The 19198-nt window shown below is 36.7% G+C and overlaps 3 protein-coding genes across 3 annotated transcripts; 1 reads left to right on the top strand and 2 right to left on the bottom strand.

Moving 5' to 3' along the window:
- Positions 1-4089: 4089 nt before the first annotated feature.
- Positions 4090-7008, bottom strand: LOC120632586 (proteasome subunit beta type-3). Its single transcript, XM_039902506.1, has 5 exons — positions 6878-7008; positions 6406-6611; positions 5625-5793; positions 4524-4652; positions 4090-4251 (listed from the first exon to the last, which is right to left on the bottom strand). Exons 1-5 carry the CDS (start codon positions 6878-6880, stop codon positions 4141-4143), a joined length of 618 nt encoding a protein of 205 aa, XP_039758440.1. The 5' UTR covers positions 6881-7008; the 3' UTR covers positions 4090-4140.
- Positions 7009-7061: 53 nt separating this feature from the next.
- On the bottom strand, positions 7062-8873 carry LOC120632867 (beta-ureidopropionase-like). The gene is made up of 2 exons (XM_039902906.1): positions 8857-8873; positions 7062-8188 (listed from the first exon to the last, which is right to left on the bottom strand). The coding sequence occupies exons 1-2, from the start codon at positions 8871-8873 to the stop codon at positions 7096-7098; spliced, it is 1110 nt and encodes a 369-aa protein (XP_039758840.1). The 3' UTR covers positions 7062-7095.
- Positions 8874-8905: 32 nt separating this feature from the next.
- LOC120632585 (beta-ureidopropionase-like) lies at positions 8906-11631 on the top strand. The gene is made up of 2 exons (XM_039902505.1): positions 8906-10217; positions 11488-11631. Exon 1 carries the CDS (start codon positions 9008-9010, stop codon positions 10175-10177), a length of 1170 nt encoding a protein of 389 aa, XP_039758439.1. The 5' UTR covers positions 8906-9007; the 3' UTR covers positions 10178-10217; positions 11488-11631.
- Positions 11632-19198: the final 7567 nt, after the last annotated feature.

The raw sequence follows: 19198 nt of genomic DNA, 5'->3' as shown, positions 1-19198 counted from the left end.
AATTAATGAAACCAGTCGAAAATACCGATACTGCAGTCTGGCTAAATGTGCAAAAACCAGCAAGGCTGTTTTTATAGGCATTGTAATAATTAAAAAACGTGCGTCCCGTAACAAGAGGATTCGCTGTGTATTTCGTCACTTTGCCAATATTATATTATGATAAATAAAAAATAATAATTTGCTTAGTTTCTGTCTAGTGTAGCGTTAAAAGTACTATATTGTAAGATTTTGTTATTTATTATTCTATATACGATGATCTGTGCTAGTCTGTGCCGAGTAACTAGGCCATTTATTGTGCCACAAGGGCATAAAACAATCCATTTTATCTGAAATGATTGGCAGTCGAGGTCCAGTTATAAGGACGGGTCCGGACTCGGAACAGTCTAGTACATATCGTTCCCAACTGGTTTAAAGACTTGGATTGTTACAGTGGTATTTGTGATTTATTATATTATTCTATGAGAGCTGATTGACGTATCTTCGGGAGTATATTCGTTTCGTATCTTATCCATAATTGTTGAGATGGTATTACGGTTGCGTTTTTATTTTGTTTAATAATGTATTTATTCCCTGTAAATTTATTTCGCAATCATATATTACATTCTTTGTAAAGCCGTGTTGGATGTAAAGACTAGCTCTTGATAATTGTATGGTAGTTTTCGTATGCAGTAAACGTTGCCTTGTCATTGAGGATACAGTACAGTGTACAAAGTATAGTGTATACAGTTCATACAACTATCCTTTTGTCATGTACGCAATAACGTGAATTTTTCTTTGCTCAAGTTTGGAGTCACTGTATGATATCTTTACTATCCGCCATTTTGAATTATTTTTCTATATTTAGATTTATGGAGATATTGTTTATGTGACTCTTCTATTTTACACTTTTAACTTGACAAAGTGCTATTCTGCAAGCGTTGCAATAGAATTTTAATACAATTTCTAAATACTTCTTCTGCGGATTGTAAAAAAAAATTTTTACTTCAAACGAAAAACATTACAAATGTCGTCGGTTAGTTTTAGCATATAAATTAGTGTTCAATAGCGAAGTTCAATACAGAATGAATTAAACTGCATTTCGCAAAGGAATACGAGTCTATATAATACCCAAAAAATTATATCTCAGCTCCAACACGGCTTTGTTAATACAAAAATAATTTATGCGTTAATAAAAAAAAATGTTCTCAAAATTCACTTTCTTCAAAGATAGCTTTTTGTGATAGTTGTTTACATTTATGCCCTTGCAAATAAATTTGGCATAACGTCGCAATACCCGAGTAGTGTTCTTTACCGCTTTGACATTTGAAAGGTGCTGGTCAGTCGGCTTAGTACAAGATTTGGTCGCTCGCAATCGATGTGACGTTTTCGCGTATCAAACTATATCGTCAAAGTAAAATTGGCCTAATATAGCTCATTTTAGAGTCGCAAATCCTGTACTTCTGATTTTCATTTAACTGACCCTCTGCCGTAATCCTGAGCTAAAGCATTGCGGGCATATTTTAGCTACAAGCTTTTAAACTCAAAGCGAGCGAGCAAATTTGTACTAAGGGCACTGCGAAAGAGTTACAAAACACTGCTTAACTATTTCGGCGTTATGCCACGTTTCTTTGTAAGGCTGTTAGATATAATTTTGCTCTAAGTAAGATATAGTGCCGTCACTTTATTCCTTTTTCAAATTATTACCTAATATACGATGCACATTTTAACACACAAATAATACGAAGTCACGGTGGAGGTTGTGTGTGTATAGTAAGTTTATTTTTTTCTTTCCTGTTGGCTTGCTACTATCGCTTAAAAACAGTATTATTTTAATACGTCATTCAAATTCAAATTCAATTTTTTTTTATTCATGTAGACCTTATTACAGGCACTTATGAAGCGTTCATACATTTAACATGTTACACTAATGTTAGTGATGGTGATAACTGCATTCGTTAACTTATAACTAAAGCTAGGAGGGTTCCAAACGCGCCCTGGTCTAAGTCTTAAGAGCCCACAAAAAACTTAGCCAGGTTTTTTTTTTGTTATCACCATCTCAGTATTTATATTATAACCCACGCTATTAAAGAATAGATTCATAAAAGGCGGTTGGTTGACCGCAGTTCATAAATTTATTCTTTACTTGCATTGGTTATACTTACATACCTTGAGATTGTTTTCTAAAATAGGGATTATAATTCTAAAACAAGAATGTCAACAATATAAAAATAATACAACTTAAAGCGTGGGCGGTGCGCCCCTGTTTTCTTATAATTTAAACAATCGTTTCGATATTTTTTAGAGTAAAGATTGCTTCGAAAATACGAATATAACAATTGTACAAAAAAATATAACTAGAATAAAATTAAACGAGATTTTTTGACATATGTCTGTATCTTTTTATATATTTGATATGTTTTTAAAACTCACTGTTCTATTAAAAAGTAATGGACAAATTGTTTATAGTTTAAGACAGGAAAGAAAATAATGACTTTCATGTTGTCATCTGTGACTTATAAAATTTATGATTCCACGCTAACATACGCGCCACGCGATTATGTCTATAATTTTCTCGTCATATTTCTATGAGACAAGATAAGACATTTCTAAGTGGAGCGTATATTAGCCCTACTAAACAAGGGCCCATTCGTGATAAGACAGTACCGTAGGCGAATATAAGTTAAACGTGTTAATGTAATAGTTGTAAAAATTAACACATTTGCACTCTTATTCTGAATAAAAGTGCAGTTGGGAACGGTTGTATCAATACATGCTACGTGGTACTTTGTTTTAAATCCTTAAAAGGGACGGATCTTAAAGGTACTTCCATCCTTTTCTTATCCTTCCTATTGAAAAAGGATGGATTTTATATAAGTTAATTTCGTTTAGTGATGTGTCACCGAATTAGCATGAATGGGTCTTAGTCGATGGAAAGTTTCTAATGTCATATAATGTGTTGCCATTGTTTAGGTCGATAAATAATTTGTAATGTTAAAATTGTATAATAGGTTATTCTACTTTGTTTACGGTGAGGGAGCTAATGCCCATATTTCGGGCGTATACCTTATATTTATTATGAAATGGCGCAGAGTGAAGGAAAAAGGTAGACGACAAACGGGTCGTTAATATTTAAACATGTTAATAAAAACAGATTATCATCTTTGGCCTTACTTTATATTATTTAATTTATTACAAAGAAAGGTAAAAGTGGTAGGATAATCTACTGACACTTGTTTAAACAAAGTCCCTTGTCATAAAAAAAACCGTTCTCATTTGGATGCTACGGAGTTGATGTTACGCTTGTGTTATACGTTCAGTTAAACAACGCATATATCTGCTGTCACGATAATCGTACCCAAACACAGTTATAACGAAAAATTCACCTTTCATACATCACCGTCAAGTTAGTCAAAATGAGGCGAAAAATCATTTATGACGACAATTTGACTACTAACTTATAAAAGAATTAAAAAGGAAACGAACGAGCCGTTTGACGTCATTAACTTGAACTATGCAAAAAATAAATGCCATTTTAATATCATACAAGACCCAGTTTACATTTCGATGAGAATGATAGTCTATTTTTTTCTTTCAGTCTGTATAAAATGATACCGATGCTTTCGCTAGATATTCAAGCATTGTATGCGACACGATTGAAATGTTAATTCTCTAGTCTCCTTACTCTTGTGAAGACAATGTGTATGAATAAAAAATAAAAACTTTAGTTTTTTAAATTCGGTTTATAATGTTTCCGCATTGGATGAGTTTCATTTTTCTTTTCACCTTTTTCAAATTCCTAGTCCCGGAACCAATCCGCTCTATCGACGTTAATGAATCACTTGCAAGTGATGTTTAAAGCAGTACCGACAGCTAACATGTTCCGCAAGGCACGGTGGTGGCGATTGCCAATTTTCTAACTCTTGACCACTATAAGTCCAGTTATGTAGAGCCAGCAAAAGCGCCACGAGATAATTATCTCTACCCGTTACTTATATTTTTTGCAGAGAAAGAGGGTACAATTAATTTACTCGTGGCGCGTAGTCTTACATTTTAATATACAATTATTTGATACACTACGAGAATATCGTGTCAGTGTAATGAAAACAAAGGTTAAAGTTTTGAAAGTTTTAATATTAAAATCCATTTCCCCTTCATAATACATTAATCCATTCTAGTCTTGACATGTTTTTCAGTGATCTTGTCTTTCTCAATGATGTACACCACGGCGCCCCACCCTGAGATAGCGTCGCGGTCTGCAGCGTTCACTAGAGCCTGTAACAGAATAAATATTGTAGAGCTGTGTTTCAAAGAATGAATATTTCCAAATTTTTTATCTTAAAAAATAATTAAATAAACTACAACAATACGCACATGGCCATCGAGGCCCAAAGTAAGCGTAACTTGTGTTATGAGTACCAAGATGACTCATGAATATTTTTTTATGAATAGTCAGTAGATAAAGAAGGTCGAATCTTGAGACATTGCGGATTTATATTTTGGAATATGGCATTTCAGTCTATTTCAATAGATTATCATGTAAATACCTGAGAAATTGTCTCAAAGAGTTCATCAGGCTTTAGATCAGGCTCCCACAGGGCCTCACACATACCATACAGCTGATCTGTGCATGTGCCTGACACAACAAAATCTTCAGGTTCATTTGGACAACCAATCTGGAAAGCAAGAAAATTAGTTTTGAATATAATTTAATACAGTGTTATATGATTTCAGTCCACTAATTTCTTTGTGCTTTTAACATAATTGCAAGTTTTATTTGTGAATATCACAAAAAATCACAATAAATCACAAAACAGTGGACCCTTGGTAATCCGGCGTGTCTATTTTTGTTGAATATTTCTTTGACAATCTTTGTTAATATAGATAACACATGATTGAACGGGTTATAACACAGAATCTTATGATTGGATTGCAATTTTTTGGATTACAAGCGACTCCTTTGTAAAAAAAATTGGACTGTCAAGGATTTAAAGGTTTTAGGATGGCAAATTTGATAGTCAGACACTGCCCAGCAAAACAAGCTGTCAGACTAGGGGGGTCCTCTGTATCTTTATTTCAATAATTCTTCTGTAAAACTTTTTCCCATTGATCTCCTCATGAACATTGCTGGATGGCTGGACCAATTTTGTTGATTTTTTTTCTGTCTGAATGTATGTGTAGATTCCAGGTTTTTAAAAAAAATATATTGCATGACAAGAACTGTCTGGTCTCCTAGTTGGATAAAATCTCAGTATTTATATGATGTACAAACAATATTTGAACTACTGAGCACAAGTGGTATATGACCATATAGTTAGGGAATACAAAAGATCTTTCTTTCTCCAGCAATAAGTTGTGTGCATACAGGGTGTGCACAAGATGTGTACATACAGGTTGTTCAAAGGATGTGTACATACAGGATGTCCTCAGGATGTGTACAAAGATGGCAGAGATGGAATAAAATGGAATAGATCTCTAGTACAAGTTACAAAAAACTTAAGGATAGGCATAGTTCAAGTAATAGAAGCCCACAGCCATCTGCCTGCATATTGCATACCCTGCATGCACGACTATGCCAGCAATGGAGATCTTAACTTGGTTGTGATGATTATATCAGAGAATTAAATTCCATAAAATGTTAGTAGTACCAGATCCATGTTGCAGACATAGGGTTGATTGTCCAAGGGGTCTAACCCAGCGACCACAGGTTCGATGAAGTAGGGTCCGAAACGCTTTTCATACAGCAGATTTGATAACATGGCTGAGAATGTCTTTGGCCTCATTATTCTGTTCTCTTTTAGCTCATAGAGATTCATTCTGAAAAGAGTATGTAAATTAATGAACAAAAATAACTTCAATATTAAGAAAGGTAAATTACTAATATGTATAAAAACACTATAACTACTATTTGGTAGAAATATGTATATAATATCTACTATCATTCTTAGCCTATTAAAATCAGCCTTGTGAGCTCACACCCACTCCACAAAGTCTCACCTCCTCTAGCAGAGAATGAGCATGTGTTTACAACCATCATGTTTATGCGTCAAAGCAAATTGGTGGGCATTAACAAATTGAATGCATATAAGTAATAATAAACAGTCGCAACAGGGGTAGGGCACACAAATTTCTTAACTCCAGACTACTAAGAGTTTTTAACAGATAAAACTCAACAATTTTAATCTGTGATTCAAATCCAGTGCTTTGTGATCAGTAGTTGACATGCTGACCACTAGACCAAGCAAAGGCAGAATATCATTTCATATGGCATATGGCATGGAAAAAGGCTGAAATATACTAGATGAATCTATACCGCATCTTAACTTCTTGAAGATTCCTGATATGAAATCAAATAAAGAAACTCTGCCTGCAGTATTCAGTCTCAACAGTTTCTGCCATAACCTTGGAGGCAGTAAAAAGTATAATTACCTGAACTTAAGCCTCTGATGCACTGTTTGAGTATCCGTCGCTAATCCTGGAAGGCCTACATATAACGTGGGGCCCATTTGAAACACTTTGGGAAAGTTTGATGATATAGTCTGGGCTTGGATACCGTAGCGCTTATCCGTAGCGATAGCCACACAGTCCTTGCCCTTCATGGCTACTACTGCCCCTCCATTGTACGCCAAAATCGACTAAAACATGGATTATTTAGTCAGTTTTATTTCACAGATGAAAAATAATGAACTTACATTTTATTGATGTAAGTTTTGATATTAAATATCAAGAAATTTATTGTTCAGTGAACTTGAAGAGCAACTTAACGTAAAATAACAATAAGTTAATAAGAAATGCTTAGTAATAGTTATGACGCTATCATAACCAAAGCCGGTGCTGAAAAATCGAATAAAGTAAAACAAAACTGTATTGCGTAGAAACTTAGTTTTATTTAATGACTTACCATTTTGACTTGACTAATTTAAAAGTTATTACAGTAAATATTTTCTTTACACTTCGCAACTTTGATTTCTTTTCTTCATTCAAAACCGAAAAATGACATATCATCGGCCATAGACTAACGTCATCTGTGATTCTTCATTCTACAGATAATTTAGGATTTAAGTATGGAAAAAAAACAATGAGTATCCCAACAAAATAGAACTTTAATCCTTAATTATTTTATTGTATCTTGAATTGCGCAAGGGATTTTTCGTACATATCTAAACGCACAGTCATGTTAAAATTCCATTTGTCTCTCATTTGTCGACATAAATTCAAATCAGTTTCTACGATTAGCAGCCCGTCTTTATTTTTGGAAAGACCGGGCGTTCTCGATCCGTCAGGTGCTGTGACATAACTGGAACCATAATAAGTTCTGATTTTATTCTCATTTTGCACGTAAAATTCCTCAATGCCAACTCGGTTGATGCTGCATGTGAAATAGCTATTGGCAATTGCAGCATTACGAGCTTCGATACCCCAAAATGTTTCTCCGAATTCGGCGATAGTTGCTGACGGGTTAAAAACTATTTGTGCGCCGTTTAAGGCAAACATAAGCCAATTTAATGCTTGATGGCGACCATAACAAATGTTGACTGCAATTTTTCCGTATGTTGTCTCGAAAACTGGGTGACCAGTATTGCCAGGGGCATAATATGTTGTTTCACTAAAACTGCCAACACTGGGTAGATGATTCTTGCGATGTTTTCCAATATAATTCCCCTTCTCGTCGATTACAACTGCAGTGTTCCACCACACACCGTACTCGTCTTTTTCTAGAATGGGAGATACAATAACTATTTCATGCTTTCTTGCTAACTTACTAAGAAATAAAGTGCTTGGTCCGTGGGTGGCTGATTCTGCGAACTCCGCCCACTTTTCTTTTTCTTTTGTGCACAGAAAAAAAGGCATTGACCATGCTTCTTGTAAACAGATGATGCGAACATTTTCTGACGCTGCTACAGTTATAACTTGTTCAATTTTATCATAAATTGCCTGTCTTTGCTCACAAACTGGTATGTTAGTAGGTAAAACAATTGAATTTTGTATTAATCCTAACCTCACGGTGTTCGGTTTTCTAACCTCCTCTTTCACTGCGCCGAACGAATAAGCTGCTACTTCGAAATTATTTCTTTCCCCGGCCTTAATCGTTGTTTCCAAAAGTTTAAGTTCACAGTGATCTTCTCTTCCGTAATAAATCTTGTTGAACTGTTTCAATTGTTCAAGGTTTAAACGTTTTTTAATAACACTGTCGAGATTGTACATGTTATTGCTGTAGTACGTTAGTTGGTTAAATAATTACGTAAGGCACCGGGAGTAAATATAAGCTATGCATACGTATCTATTGATTTATTCAAAGATATATTCTGCGCTTGATGTATAGCCTAAGAATGCCTCGATATCTCGCCTCGTCATTTACATATTAATAAGGACTTGTGCTTGAGTGTTTTACATTAAAATTTAATGTTAAACGTATAGACAACGAAGTAACTAGGTACCAGATCTACTAGCGTTGATATAATGTTTTCCCAATATTTTCCTAGCATTCAGATTCAAATAGATAGTTTTAGCCTTTGGCGAATAAGTACGTCTTGATACCGGTTTTAAGCATTAAAAAACATTAAAATATATTGTTCTTTTTGGCCGGTTCTTCTTCAATCGTATTTAAGATTTGGTTGATTGACTGTATTTAGTAATGTGCCACTATTTTTTAATTGTCCTAGATTAAATCTGTATATAAAATAGTAACTCTTAAGTCTTACTCATATCAATAGTCGTATATTTTGTCAATTGAAATTTTCAACTAATATTCTGATTACTAATTAATTTTCTGTGTACGCATCTTTACAAACTCGTTACCGCACGTTTACATTTAGGGTTCATGTTTATCAACAACGATAAACCAAATATTTTCTCAAGTAAGTTTTGTTAACTTATCACAGAGGGGCGAAGGTCATCGTGATCTCGTAACTATGAGACACAAACAGTTTTAAATGCATCCAGTATAACCGGTGGGGCTATTTAAAGGCGTGAACGATCGAGAACGATCAGTCGTTCACGTTAAGTCCATAGCTACCGGTAATCTATCACTATGGACGGAGAAACTCAGAGCCTTGAAGCTATTATAAACAACAATCTTAGTAGTAAAGACCTCGACGAGTTTAATAGAATATACTATGGGCGGAAGAACCATCTCGAGGTTAAGCTGAAAGACTCTACCATCGCTGCTGCGAAAGACAACGACTTCGAAGTCGCTGCCTACGCTTTTCCTGCAAAGAAGGAATCTACGAGACCTCCAAGGATTGTCAAGGTAGGCGTTATCCAGCACTCAATCGCCATACCAACAGATCGTCCCATTAACGAGCAGAAAAATGCTATTCTTGCGAAAGTGAAGAAAATAATCGATGTCGCTGGCCAAGAAGGTGTCAATATACTATGCTTCCAAGAACTCTGGAACATGCCGTTTGCATTTTGTACCCGTGAGAAGATGCCTTGGTGCGAGTTCGCAGAATCAGCTGAAAACGGTCCTACTACTCGCTTCCTTCGGGAACTGGCCGTCAAATACGCTATGGTCATAGTTTCCTCGATTCTTGAGAGAGACGAGAACCACGCAGATATTCTGTGGAACACGGCAGTCGTGATTAGCGATTCGGGCAACGTTATTGGCAAACATCGCAAGAACCACATTCCGAGAGTTGGTGATTTCAACGAATCTAATTATTACATGGAAGGTAATACTGGGCATCCAGTTTTCGCTACCCGTTATGGTAAAATTGCTGTGAACATCTGCTTCGGACGCCACCATGTTCTGAACTGGATGATGTTCGGGCAGAATGGGGCGGAAATTGTGTTCAATCCATCAGCAACGGTTGCCGCTGAAGCTGGTAGTGAGTACATGTGGAATATTGAAGCTAGGAATGCTGCGATTACTAACTGCTACTTCACTGCAGCTATAAACCGGGTTGGATACGAGGAGTTCCCTAATGAGTTCACGTCAGGTGATGGAAAACCGGCGCATAAAGATTTGGGGCTTTTCTATGGTTCAAGCTACTTTACTGGCCCCGATGGTGTTAGATGCCCAGGTCTGTCTCGTACAAGGGACGGTCTTCTCATCTCGGTAATGGATTTGAACATGAACAGACAGATAAGGGACCGTCGCTGCTATTACATGACTCAGCGCTTAGATATGTACGCGGAGAGTCTTAAGAAAGTTCTGGATCTGGAATTCAAGCCACAAGTTGTTCACGAGACTGAGAAGTGAAAAAATTCTTATAATATCACGCTAATGAATAAGATTTATGGTATTACATCTTTTTTATTGCTTTTTGTTGTTTTAATTAATACTTAAAACAATTTTAATTAAAATATAGTTAACATGTTAACTTCTGCACATTTATGGAATTAAACGCTCCCTATTTAATTTCCTCCCTTTGACTGCACCTATTAAGACGGATCTATACCAACCTATTTCTAGGTTCTCACTATGATAATTGATTTTGTAGATTCACCGTTAATTCTTTATAAGCTGTACAGCTTCACGATTAAAAGGCTAGATCCCTTAAGGTTCTAGCCCCATATTTTATACATATTGTTTGGTTAACTTCCTGTTCTATTGGTTCGCAAATTCCCGGGTTCGATAAGAAATTATTATGCGTTTATCTGTAAAGATATCCTCAGTAGCAGTTTTAGTTAACATTTTTCAGTTGTGGGAATCGAACCCACGGCTTTAGACGCAGAAAGCAGGGTTGCTGCCCACTGCGCCAACGGGTTGTCTAAGCATATCGTAGCAGCGTGGTAGGTTTACGCTCTAATACCATCTCTTCTTTAGATTAGGAGCAGTGGTAATTTAATAGGATGCGAATTATGACGATGAATATATGACCATCAGATGGACAGAAAGACAAAATCCCTTATATTAGTATAGAGTACGCGTGTATGTAATAAACAATAACATCCGGCATTCTCTAGGCTAAAGGTTCAGATCGCAGCGATCCATCGCTTCGAACTTCTAATCTGTCGCTGCGATCGTTCGCTGTCACTCTAGCGTAGATGATGATCGCGAAAGTTCTGGACAACTATTCTGGCGTAGCGGTAAGCGGTGGGCCTTCTTCTTACTAGAGCACACGGTCTTGCAAGTGAAAGGCCCGTGTTTGATCCCGGGGGGGACTATTTGGTTATTCATAATATCCGAATTTCCTCAGGTCTGGTCAGGTGGGAGGCTTCGGATTTCAGCCGTGGCTAGTTACCACCCTACCGATAAAGACGTTTGATTAAAAGTTCCGGAACGAGTAGTTCCTGAGATTAGCGCGTTCAACCTAACAAACAAACAATACGTGCAAGCAGTGGCATATTGAAGTATAACTACACACGTCGAATGAAGTCTATGTTCTCTTATCAATAAGTAAGTAGGTATATCCTTTGCGGGTACAACTTTATCAGTTTCTTAGTTCGTTTTTTGGAAGCGGTGATAGCTCAGTGGGTAGGACTTCGACCTCACTTTCGGGGGGCCGAATTCGAATCCCAGCGAGTACCTCTCACTTTTCTTATTTACACACACTTTCTTCATTACAGATGAAGGTGAGCGTTCTCCATGACGTTCCTAAAGGTTCAAACACCTTTGAGAACGTTATGGAGAACTCCACCAATCTGACTTCGCCAGCGTACTGGACTACGGCCTCAATACCTTCTCATTGTGGGACCCGAGCTTTAGTGGGTTGATATTATGGTGATGATGGTTTTCCAATGACCATCAGGTGTGCCATCTACTTGATCCGTCAATCATGACATAAAAAAAACCGTGGAAACGCTATCCTCGTGTTTTTCCTGGTTAAAAAAGTTGCAGGATGCAGCTACACAATATCTATATTGTGCCAAAATTCAGCAAGATCAGAACAGTGGTTGGGCCGAAATTAATGGAATATGAGCAGAGTTTTATTAATAATAAAAAAAAAAACATTTATTGCCATACACTATTGTGTACTGTATTGTTTTACCTGTTATGTATTTAAATGCACGTAATAAATATAATAATGGTTAACTCTGAATCAACCTATTTATTAATATTTTTATACGCAACGGTTTGCGCAGTTAGGAAATATCAGGTGTTAAATATTGATACAAGTATAATGAAGGTGCTATTAGAGGCTTGTTTACCTACTGATTTGTACCTATTCTTTATGTAAAATAACCTCACGGCTGGCATACCAATTAATGAGCTATGTAATTGATTGGAATAATTTAACTACTGCTATTCAAATAACGCAAACGGTGATAGCCAGTGGCGTGCACTTCATACACGCGCAAAAGCACTGCCTAGCATAAAATTGATATATATCTCGGATAGAAGGAGGATTTTTGCCATTTTTTGCAAGGTTCCTGCCTTATGCATACTCTGGTAAGAAACTAAGTGCACGCCACTGGTGATAGCGTAGTGGGTAAGGCTACAGATTCCCTTCGAATTCGAGCCCCGGCACGCACCACTGACTTTTCGGAATTATTCGCGTTTATAAATTAAGCAATTTAAATATCACTTGTTTTAAACGGTGAAGGAAAGTCCTGAGAAACATTTTCTCAATAGTGCGGCGTTGTGTGGTAAATCTATTTCGCTCAGTGGCGTGCACTACATACATGTGCAAGAGCACTGCCTACCCTAAAATTTATATATAACTCTTAGAGGTGAATTTTTGCAGTTTTATGCAATTTTCCTGCTGTTTGCATACCCTGGTAAGAATCTCACTCTGAGAGGAGACCCGTGCCCTAAAGTGGGCCGGGTTATGGCCGGTATCATCATCAACCCAAATGTTTCAAATGATTCAAATAACAGCCCCGAAAGATTCGCCTACCCGGACGATTTGGCATTGACCAGGCCATCGACGATGGGGGCCATGCATTGAGTGCGGTGAATACGCAAGTGAATCCCGCACTCTCTTATAGATCTGTCGAGGGACACACAGAGTTTTTAGTGGGTGCAAGTCCCACATAACCCCTAATGGGACACCCTTCAGGCATTTTCTCTGTATAAAAAAAAGAAAAGCTCCGATAGCTTGGTTGGCTTCTTTTTATTCTATTTCTACCGACAAAGACGTGCCGTTCGGATATTTAGCGAGCCGGTACGATGTTGTGTGGAAACCGATTAGTGGTATGAGTCTAATATGCCTGCCATACTCCCTAGAAGGTTAGCCCGCTGGCGTCTTAGCTGTGCAGTGGCGTGCACTCGGTTTCTTACCTAGGTATGCATACAGTAGGAAAATTGCATAAAATGGCAAAAATCCTCTTCCTACACGAGGTATATAATATCAAGTTTAGGGTATGCAGTGCTTTTATGCATGTATGAAGTGCACGCCACTGTAGCTGTGTCATAACTTACCACCTGGTGTAACGTTTTAAAAAATTGAAGATTTTTATACTATTGAGATGTTACTCGATCGTAAGATCAAGGTTTTACATGTTTTGGTGGTTTCTGTTATTCTTAAACAAAAATATTATTTTGTTGTTAAACTGATAGCATACATTGTTAGTCATATTATTTTTAACAATAACAAAACTTAAACAGCTAAGTAAAGATAGCAGTCGTTTAACCCCAGTTTCGTCAGATAGAGCGAAGTTCTCTATGGCAAAATGTTGGGAATCCGTGTAGCAAGCTCTCTTTTGACGTCTGGTGACTCAAGAGCTGGCGCTTATTAAGCCCCACGGCTAAGTCTAGGAATTGAAAGGGGCAATAGCGCCAGCATTTTGGGTGCCATGCCTATAAGTGAACAGTTAGATGGCTTATATTTTTTCAAGTATTAATGTTACTTTGTAATTATATTTTAATTACTTATTGGAATTATATCAAGATGTTTACTGTTGCATAAAAAGCTCGAGGAGTAGAATCGAATAAAAAATAGACAATATAAAAGCATTTAGCAAAAATATAAAGGTAACTAACTCCCGCGACTTCAGCCGCGAACGACTTCTGATATATAAAATTTTCTCCCGTTCACCGCCATCATCATCATGTTTACTAATGGATACCACGGCCTTGTGTTTATTCTACACATTGTACCCCAACCCACCGTGTCGACTCGTCCGCCTCTGCTATGTTTAATTGTCTTTTAAGGGTTGTAGCGTACGCTAAACACCCTATATCACTTTTTTCCCGAGTTGGTTAATAAAAGCAAAAAAGATTTTTTGAAATACGACTGGCAGTGAGCTGAGTGCTTTCAGACAAAAAAAATCAAACTCTTCACCATTATTATAAGGATATAAAACATGAATGAAATTATGGGAAAGTAAGAAATATAAAAGAATCGTCCCACCTTACCATTCTATACACCACTACTACAAAAACTTATAAATTAAGTAAGTACGTCCAAGAAAACAAAAAAAAATCAAATTCCTAACTCCTACACCATTAAACTCTGGCTCCATAAAAAGAGCTCAAACTAAAATCGCGCGAAACTCAAGCGTGAATTATAGTTTCACAGTAATTTTCTCACTCCCAGCGAGAGATGTCGCTAATGTGTCGTTTTCGGATGTCGCGCCATCTAGTCATCGTGAATGCAAACTTACGAAGGTAGTTGGATTTGCCTTTATTGTGTAGGGATTGAGGGTTGTTTTTGTGTGGCGAGCTGCGGGATAACTTGGTTACTTTCTTCTAGTGCTCTTGTGGAGTGTTACAGTCCGTGACATCCATTACAGTAATGATGTGTTTCTCTCCAGGGGTGGAAGGTTTTTATTTTTATTTTAGAGAAGTTAACCCTTGACTGCAATTTCACCTGGTGGTAAGTGAAGATGTAGTCTAAGTTGTAACGTTGTTGTACGTCTAAGTAACCTGTTGCCATAGTAGCATGCGAAAGCGATCCTGAGGTGTATTGGTATGGCGTAGACGGTTCCGCTGGGTTTTAGTGGGTATTCTGGTCTCGTGTCAGCGAGTCCCACATACCCTTCCGGAAACCGGTTAGATTATTTCTTATTTGTCTCCGGGAGGGATGCGTCAATGCATTTCCCAGCGCAAAAAAAAAAAAGGGCTAAACTGTTAGGGAGTATGGTAGTCATACTCCTAATTGGTTTCAACGCGACATCGCACCTAAACGTTAAATCGTTTAGCGGCACTTCTTTGTGAGTAGGGTAACTATCCACGACCAAAGCCTCCCACCAGACCAGACCAGAGATAATTCAGAAATTACATATTCCAAAATTGCCCTTGTCCGGATCGAACCCGCGACCTCTTACTTAAACGAATAGCGCTCACCGTTGCGCCAGGGAGGTCTTTTTTATTATTTTTTTGTACCACTTTTACCGTACTGTTTTGGCTTAACTTCCTTAGAAGTGCACGATAAGCCTACAAATAGAGAGGATTCGTGTTCGAGCCCCGGTTTGAAAATAGCAAGCTGCAATTACCAGAATTCACTCTGTGTTTGAAAAGTGGATACTTCTTACGTGTTTCATGTAAAAAAACTATTAAAAAAATAAATGCTGTGTTTAACCTGTGCTTAGAACAGTAAGGTTATGACCACATAAACTTTAGGCCATAGAAAACAAAAAATGTTTTCTTTAAATTAAAAAATACCAGAAAGCTCTTGGAATAAAAAAGTTGTTAGTCTGAATGACGTGACATTGGCGAAATACAACGTGCTGATTTGGCACACCTTAAAACCAAAACAGCAAAAGAAGAAGAATATAAATTATGCGACTCAATAGGCTGTATTATCAATGACTGTTGCCTGTTCTGAAGGAGACAAATTAAAAAACAACAATAAAGAATTTATGTTTTTTTAAATATTTTTGACGGCCGATTGGCACAGTGCTCACCCTGCTTTCTGTGTCCAAGGCCTTGGGTTCGATTCCCACAACTGAAAAATGTTTGTGTGATGAACATGAATGTTTTTCAGTGCCTGGGTATTTATATGTATATTATAAGTATGTATGATATAATTCATCAGTCATCTTAGTAGCCATAACACAAGCTACGCTTACCATGTCGCAGTATATTTATTTATTTATTTATTATTTATAAATAATTTTGTTGGCAGCCCTATAAAAAACTAGGTCGACTGCGGCCGGAAGTCACCGGAGCGCTTCACACTTCACTAATGTACCAACCCTGCGTCCCTGATAGGTGCTTTTACACTTTCCATCGCATTTAGGTGTTGCGGTGCCTACAAGAGATTTATAATTACTTAATTGTCTTTTTTCGCTGTTTATCTAGAAACGGGGGTTAAAGAATGATTTGAATATGTTATGAACATGTGCATAGATATTGGTAAATATACGCGAAATGTGTTTTGCATCGTCAAATTTGACTCATGAGTGAATCAATGAATAGTTATTATGTCTTCGTTTTTAAACATTTCATAGTTTGCGTTACTTTGGAAATCACTAATATATTATGGGAATAAAGCTTAATTTGCTATACTCCGCGTAAAGCAGGAGCATCTGTATGGTGTAATTTATAATTTCTTCAATCCTTATACTCAACACCAAACAGATGTTCGGCAATGTACAGAAACCGGAGCAGCCTTAGGAGATTACACCATACAGATTATTTTCGCGGAGTATAGCATATTTAACCCTATGCGGATTGGTGGACTCCACACGCCTTTGACAACGTTATGGACAACTCTCGGGCATGCAGAAGTTTTCCTTCACCATTGAAGCAAGTGATATTTTAATTACAGTATATTAATTGTCGAGAATGAGTGCCGTAGCTTAGGCGAAAAGCGCTCAGGCCGTGATTGCTAAAGAGCCGCAGGTTCAAATCGTGTCGGTTCCTCAAGTTTTATATGCATTTTAAAATTTATAAAAGTAATAATTTAGTAATTAAAACGCACATAACATAGAAAGTTGAAGGTTGGCGCGCTGGGATTCGAACTTTGCACCCCGAAAGGCTATCACCACTTCCAATTATAACCATGATATACTCCGCCAAATAAAACAAAAAAAAAGAAAACATTTAGCAAGTTAGATAGTTGGTACAATTTGGCAGCCTAATCGGAATTGTTGGAAATCAATCGCAAGGTTGGGTTGCTTGGAAGAATTGCTTTAGCAATAAGACCGCCTTTTCAATATTATTTCGCTGTATTTGTGTGCTATAAAGTGTATCTATCCAGATATCTATTCCTGGTAACCAAAGGCGTAAATGGCTATAGATGCGAGGTAGGTGGTGCAAAATAAAATTTTCGAATAATGCCTGCCAAAATAAACGTAGCGCGTCCAGTTTCGTGGCTATATCACAATGTTCTAGATCGATGTGTTGATGATGTCTTTATCGATACCTGGGGGTGCATGCAATGCCCATAAATGAAGATTTTGAACGCTATATTATATTTTAAATAAAAATATTTATTTGTTTGGCGAATTTGCATTTTAACTTAAAAATATCAGTATAATAATGACTATAATAATCAAGCAAAATAAATAAAAAAACACAAAACAAGATACGGTCGAGATCTGAAAATTTGATTAAAAACGTAATTATTTTGCGCTTTGGCTGTTTGTTTCTTGCGTTGCGTAATTAAGGCCATTACGTTTTTTGGAAGAAAGATGGGCGCGCTACCGTTTCCGGTGGGACTTTTTAATTTTTCATCTGCGGTCGGTTGGTTTGTTTCAATTTTTCCGCTAATTTCTCATTTAACTTGGTAGCACGTTTTGCCCTGTGGGGACTCACTTTTCAGATGAATTATGCGAGGTACGGTATATGTATTTTAATGATTAGAATTGATAATTGTTTTTATTAAGTACTAACTGTGCTTTGCCAAATTTTGAATAAAGGTTTTTTGGTACTGGCAACTAGGATATAAAAACTGATAAATTAAAATAATTAATTTATATAACATTGAGCCATCTTTGCTACTTTTAAAAATATTATCGATAAGATGTCTAAAAGTATAATATACAACATGTAACGGAATTACGAAATACTGTTGAAGGGTGCGTAAGTAGATTTCATAAGGAATCGGGGTATTGTATCTAGCAGAACGCTAAATCGCTTGTCAGCACGTCTTCGTCGGCAAGCCTTCTGTCCAGACCAGACCAGAGAAAATTTAGAAATTATAATTTCCCAAAGTGCCCCTTGCGTGGATTTAGGCCACTATCATTGTACAAGGAAGGTTGTCAAAACTACCCCTAAACACATAAGAATAATAGAGGTACTGTACTAAGGACAAAAAAGTTAATTAATGTTACACTAATTTTAAATAGTTGGAAAATCCAAAAGTGCACGCCTCAAAATTTCATTCATTACAATAAAATTGAGATTATTCGTAAATAATAACAAAACTACATCTAATTATACCGCGAAACGTAATAGACTTCTATTCCTCAAAATACTGAAGCCTATAAAAAAAAACCAACTCGATAAGTGAAGTATTTCGCTCCTTATCGTGACCACTAGATACGCGATCCGCACATACAGACACACGGACTTCCAAGACAGAACTTTTTTAAACAATTTTTTAAATAGTTTAAATAATAAAAAGAGATTTAAAAATATCATGAGTTTTAAAAATAGTGTTTTTTCTGAACATTTGTCTATTTATATTCACTTATGAAAGCAATAAAGAATAAAAAAAGTGACATTTTAAGTTGGAGTATCACTCGGTGAGCGTAAACTGACAGTACCTAATACCCTCCTCAACGCTTCGCTTATGAGGCGTGCAAAAGTGGGTAAATAATTAAGCAATTGATAACTATAAATTCATATTTTCCAGATATTTTTGATTAGGATTTTTAAAAATAAGAAGATAATTATTTATTAGTTAATAGTTAGTTTTCAAATTATATTTGATTCATAACTAATGTTCTTGATGTGGAGTTGGTGGTATGTTATATTTCTTGTGTGCGTGTGTAAGTCACTGAACTCCTCCTAGAATTTTTCGGTATGCGTTTGGGTGGCACCCTAGATGGTTTAGATTCACAAATCAGCCCGACAGATGGCGCTTGGGTCAGCTAGTTTTGATATAAATACGACTTTATTGATACACTTCCTGGACTGTATGGACTTGAACGATGCAAAGATACCTCCCGGTGTATTAGTCGTTTATCATCAGTGAAGACGCACGACCAAGACAATACCCCTACAGTTCCTATACTTACGTTTACATCCCTAGTCGGCTGAAATTGAATAAAATGTCACCTACTTATAAGATTACCAGGGTTCGATACTTTTTTTTCACACTGTTACAAATTGAATCTATAACCCAGGTGCGTCACTGTTTCGGGAGTCGAGTGGAGTGGAGTAGGTATATTCCGAATTCAATCCACGTTTGACAAGGCTCGTTTCGTATGAGAACGTGGATTTTTA

This window comes from Pararge aegeria, chromosome 20 (assembly GCF_905163445.1).
Source record: "Pararge aegeria chromosome 20, ilParAegt1.1, whole genome shotgun sequence".
NCBI classification, from domain to species: Eukaryota; Metazoa; Arthropoda; class Insecta; order Lepidoptera; family Nymphalidae; genus Pararge; species Pararge aegeria.
The sequence above is the reverse complement of the archived record's forward strand: the minus strand, read 5'-3'. Positions and strand labels throughout refer to the sequence as shown.

Coding starts and splice junctions, on each gene's coding strand:
- LOC120632586 (XM_039902506.1), bottom strand. Junction 4,653..5,624: donor ATGTCTGCAACATGGATCTG/GTACTACTAACA, acceptor CTTGCTTTCCAG/ATTGGTTGTCCAAATGAACC. Junction 4,252..4,523: donor TCTTTGAGACAATTTCTCAG/GTATTTACATGA, acceptor ATTCTGTTACAG/GCTCTAGTGAACGCTGCAGA.
- LOC120632585 (XM_039902505.1), top strand. CDS start 9,008: ATGGACGGAGAAACTCAGAGCCTTGAAGCTATTATAAACAACAATCTT.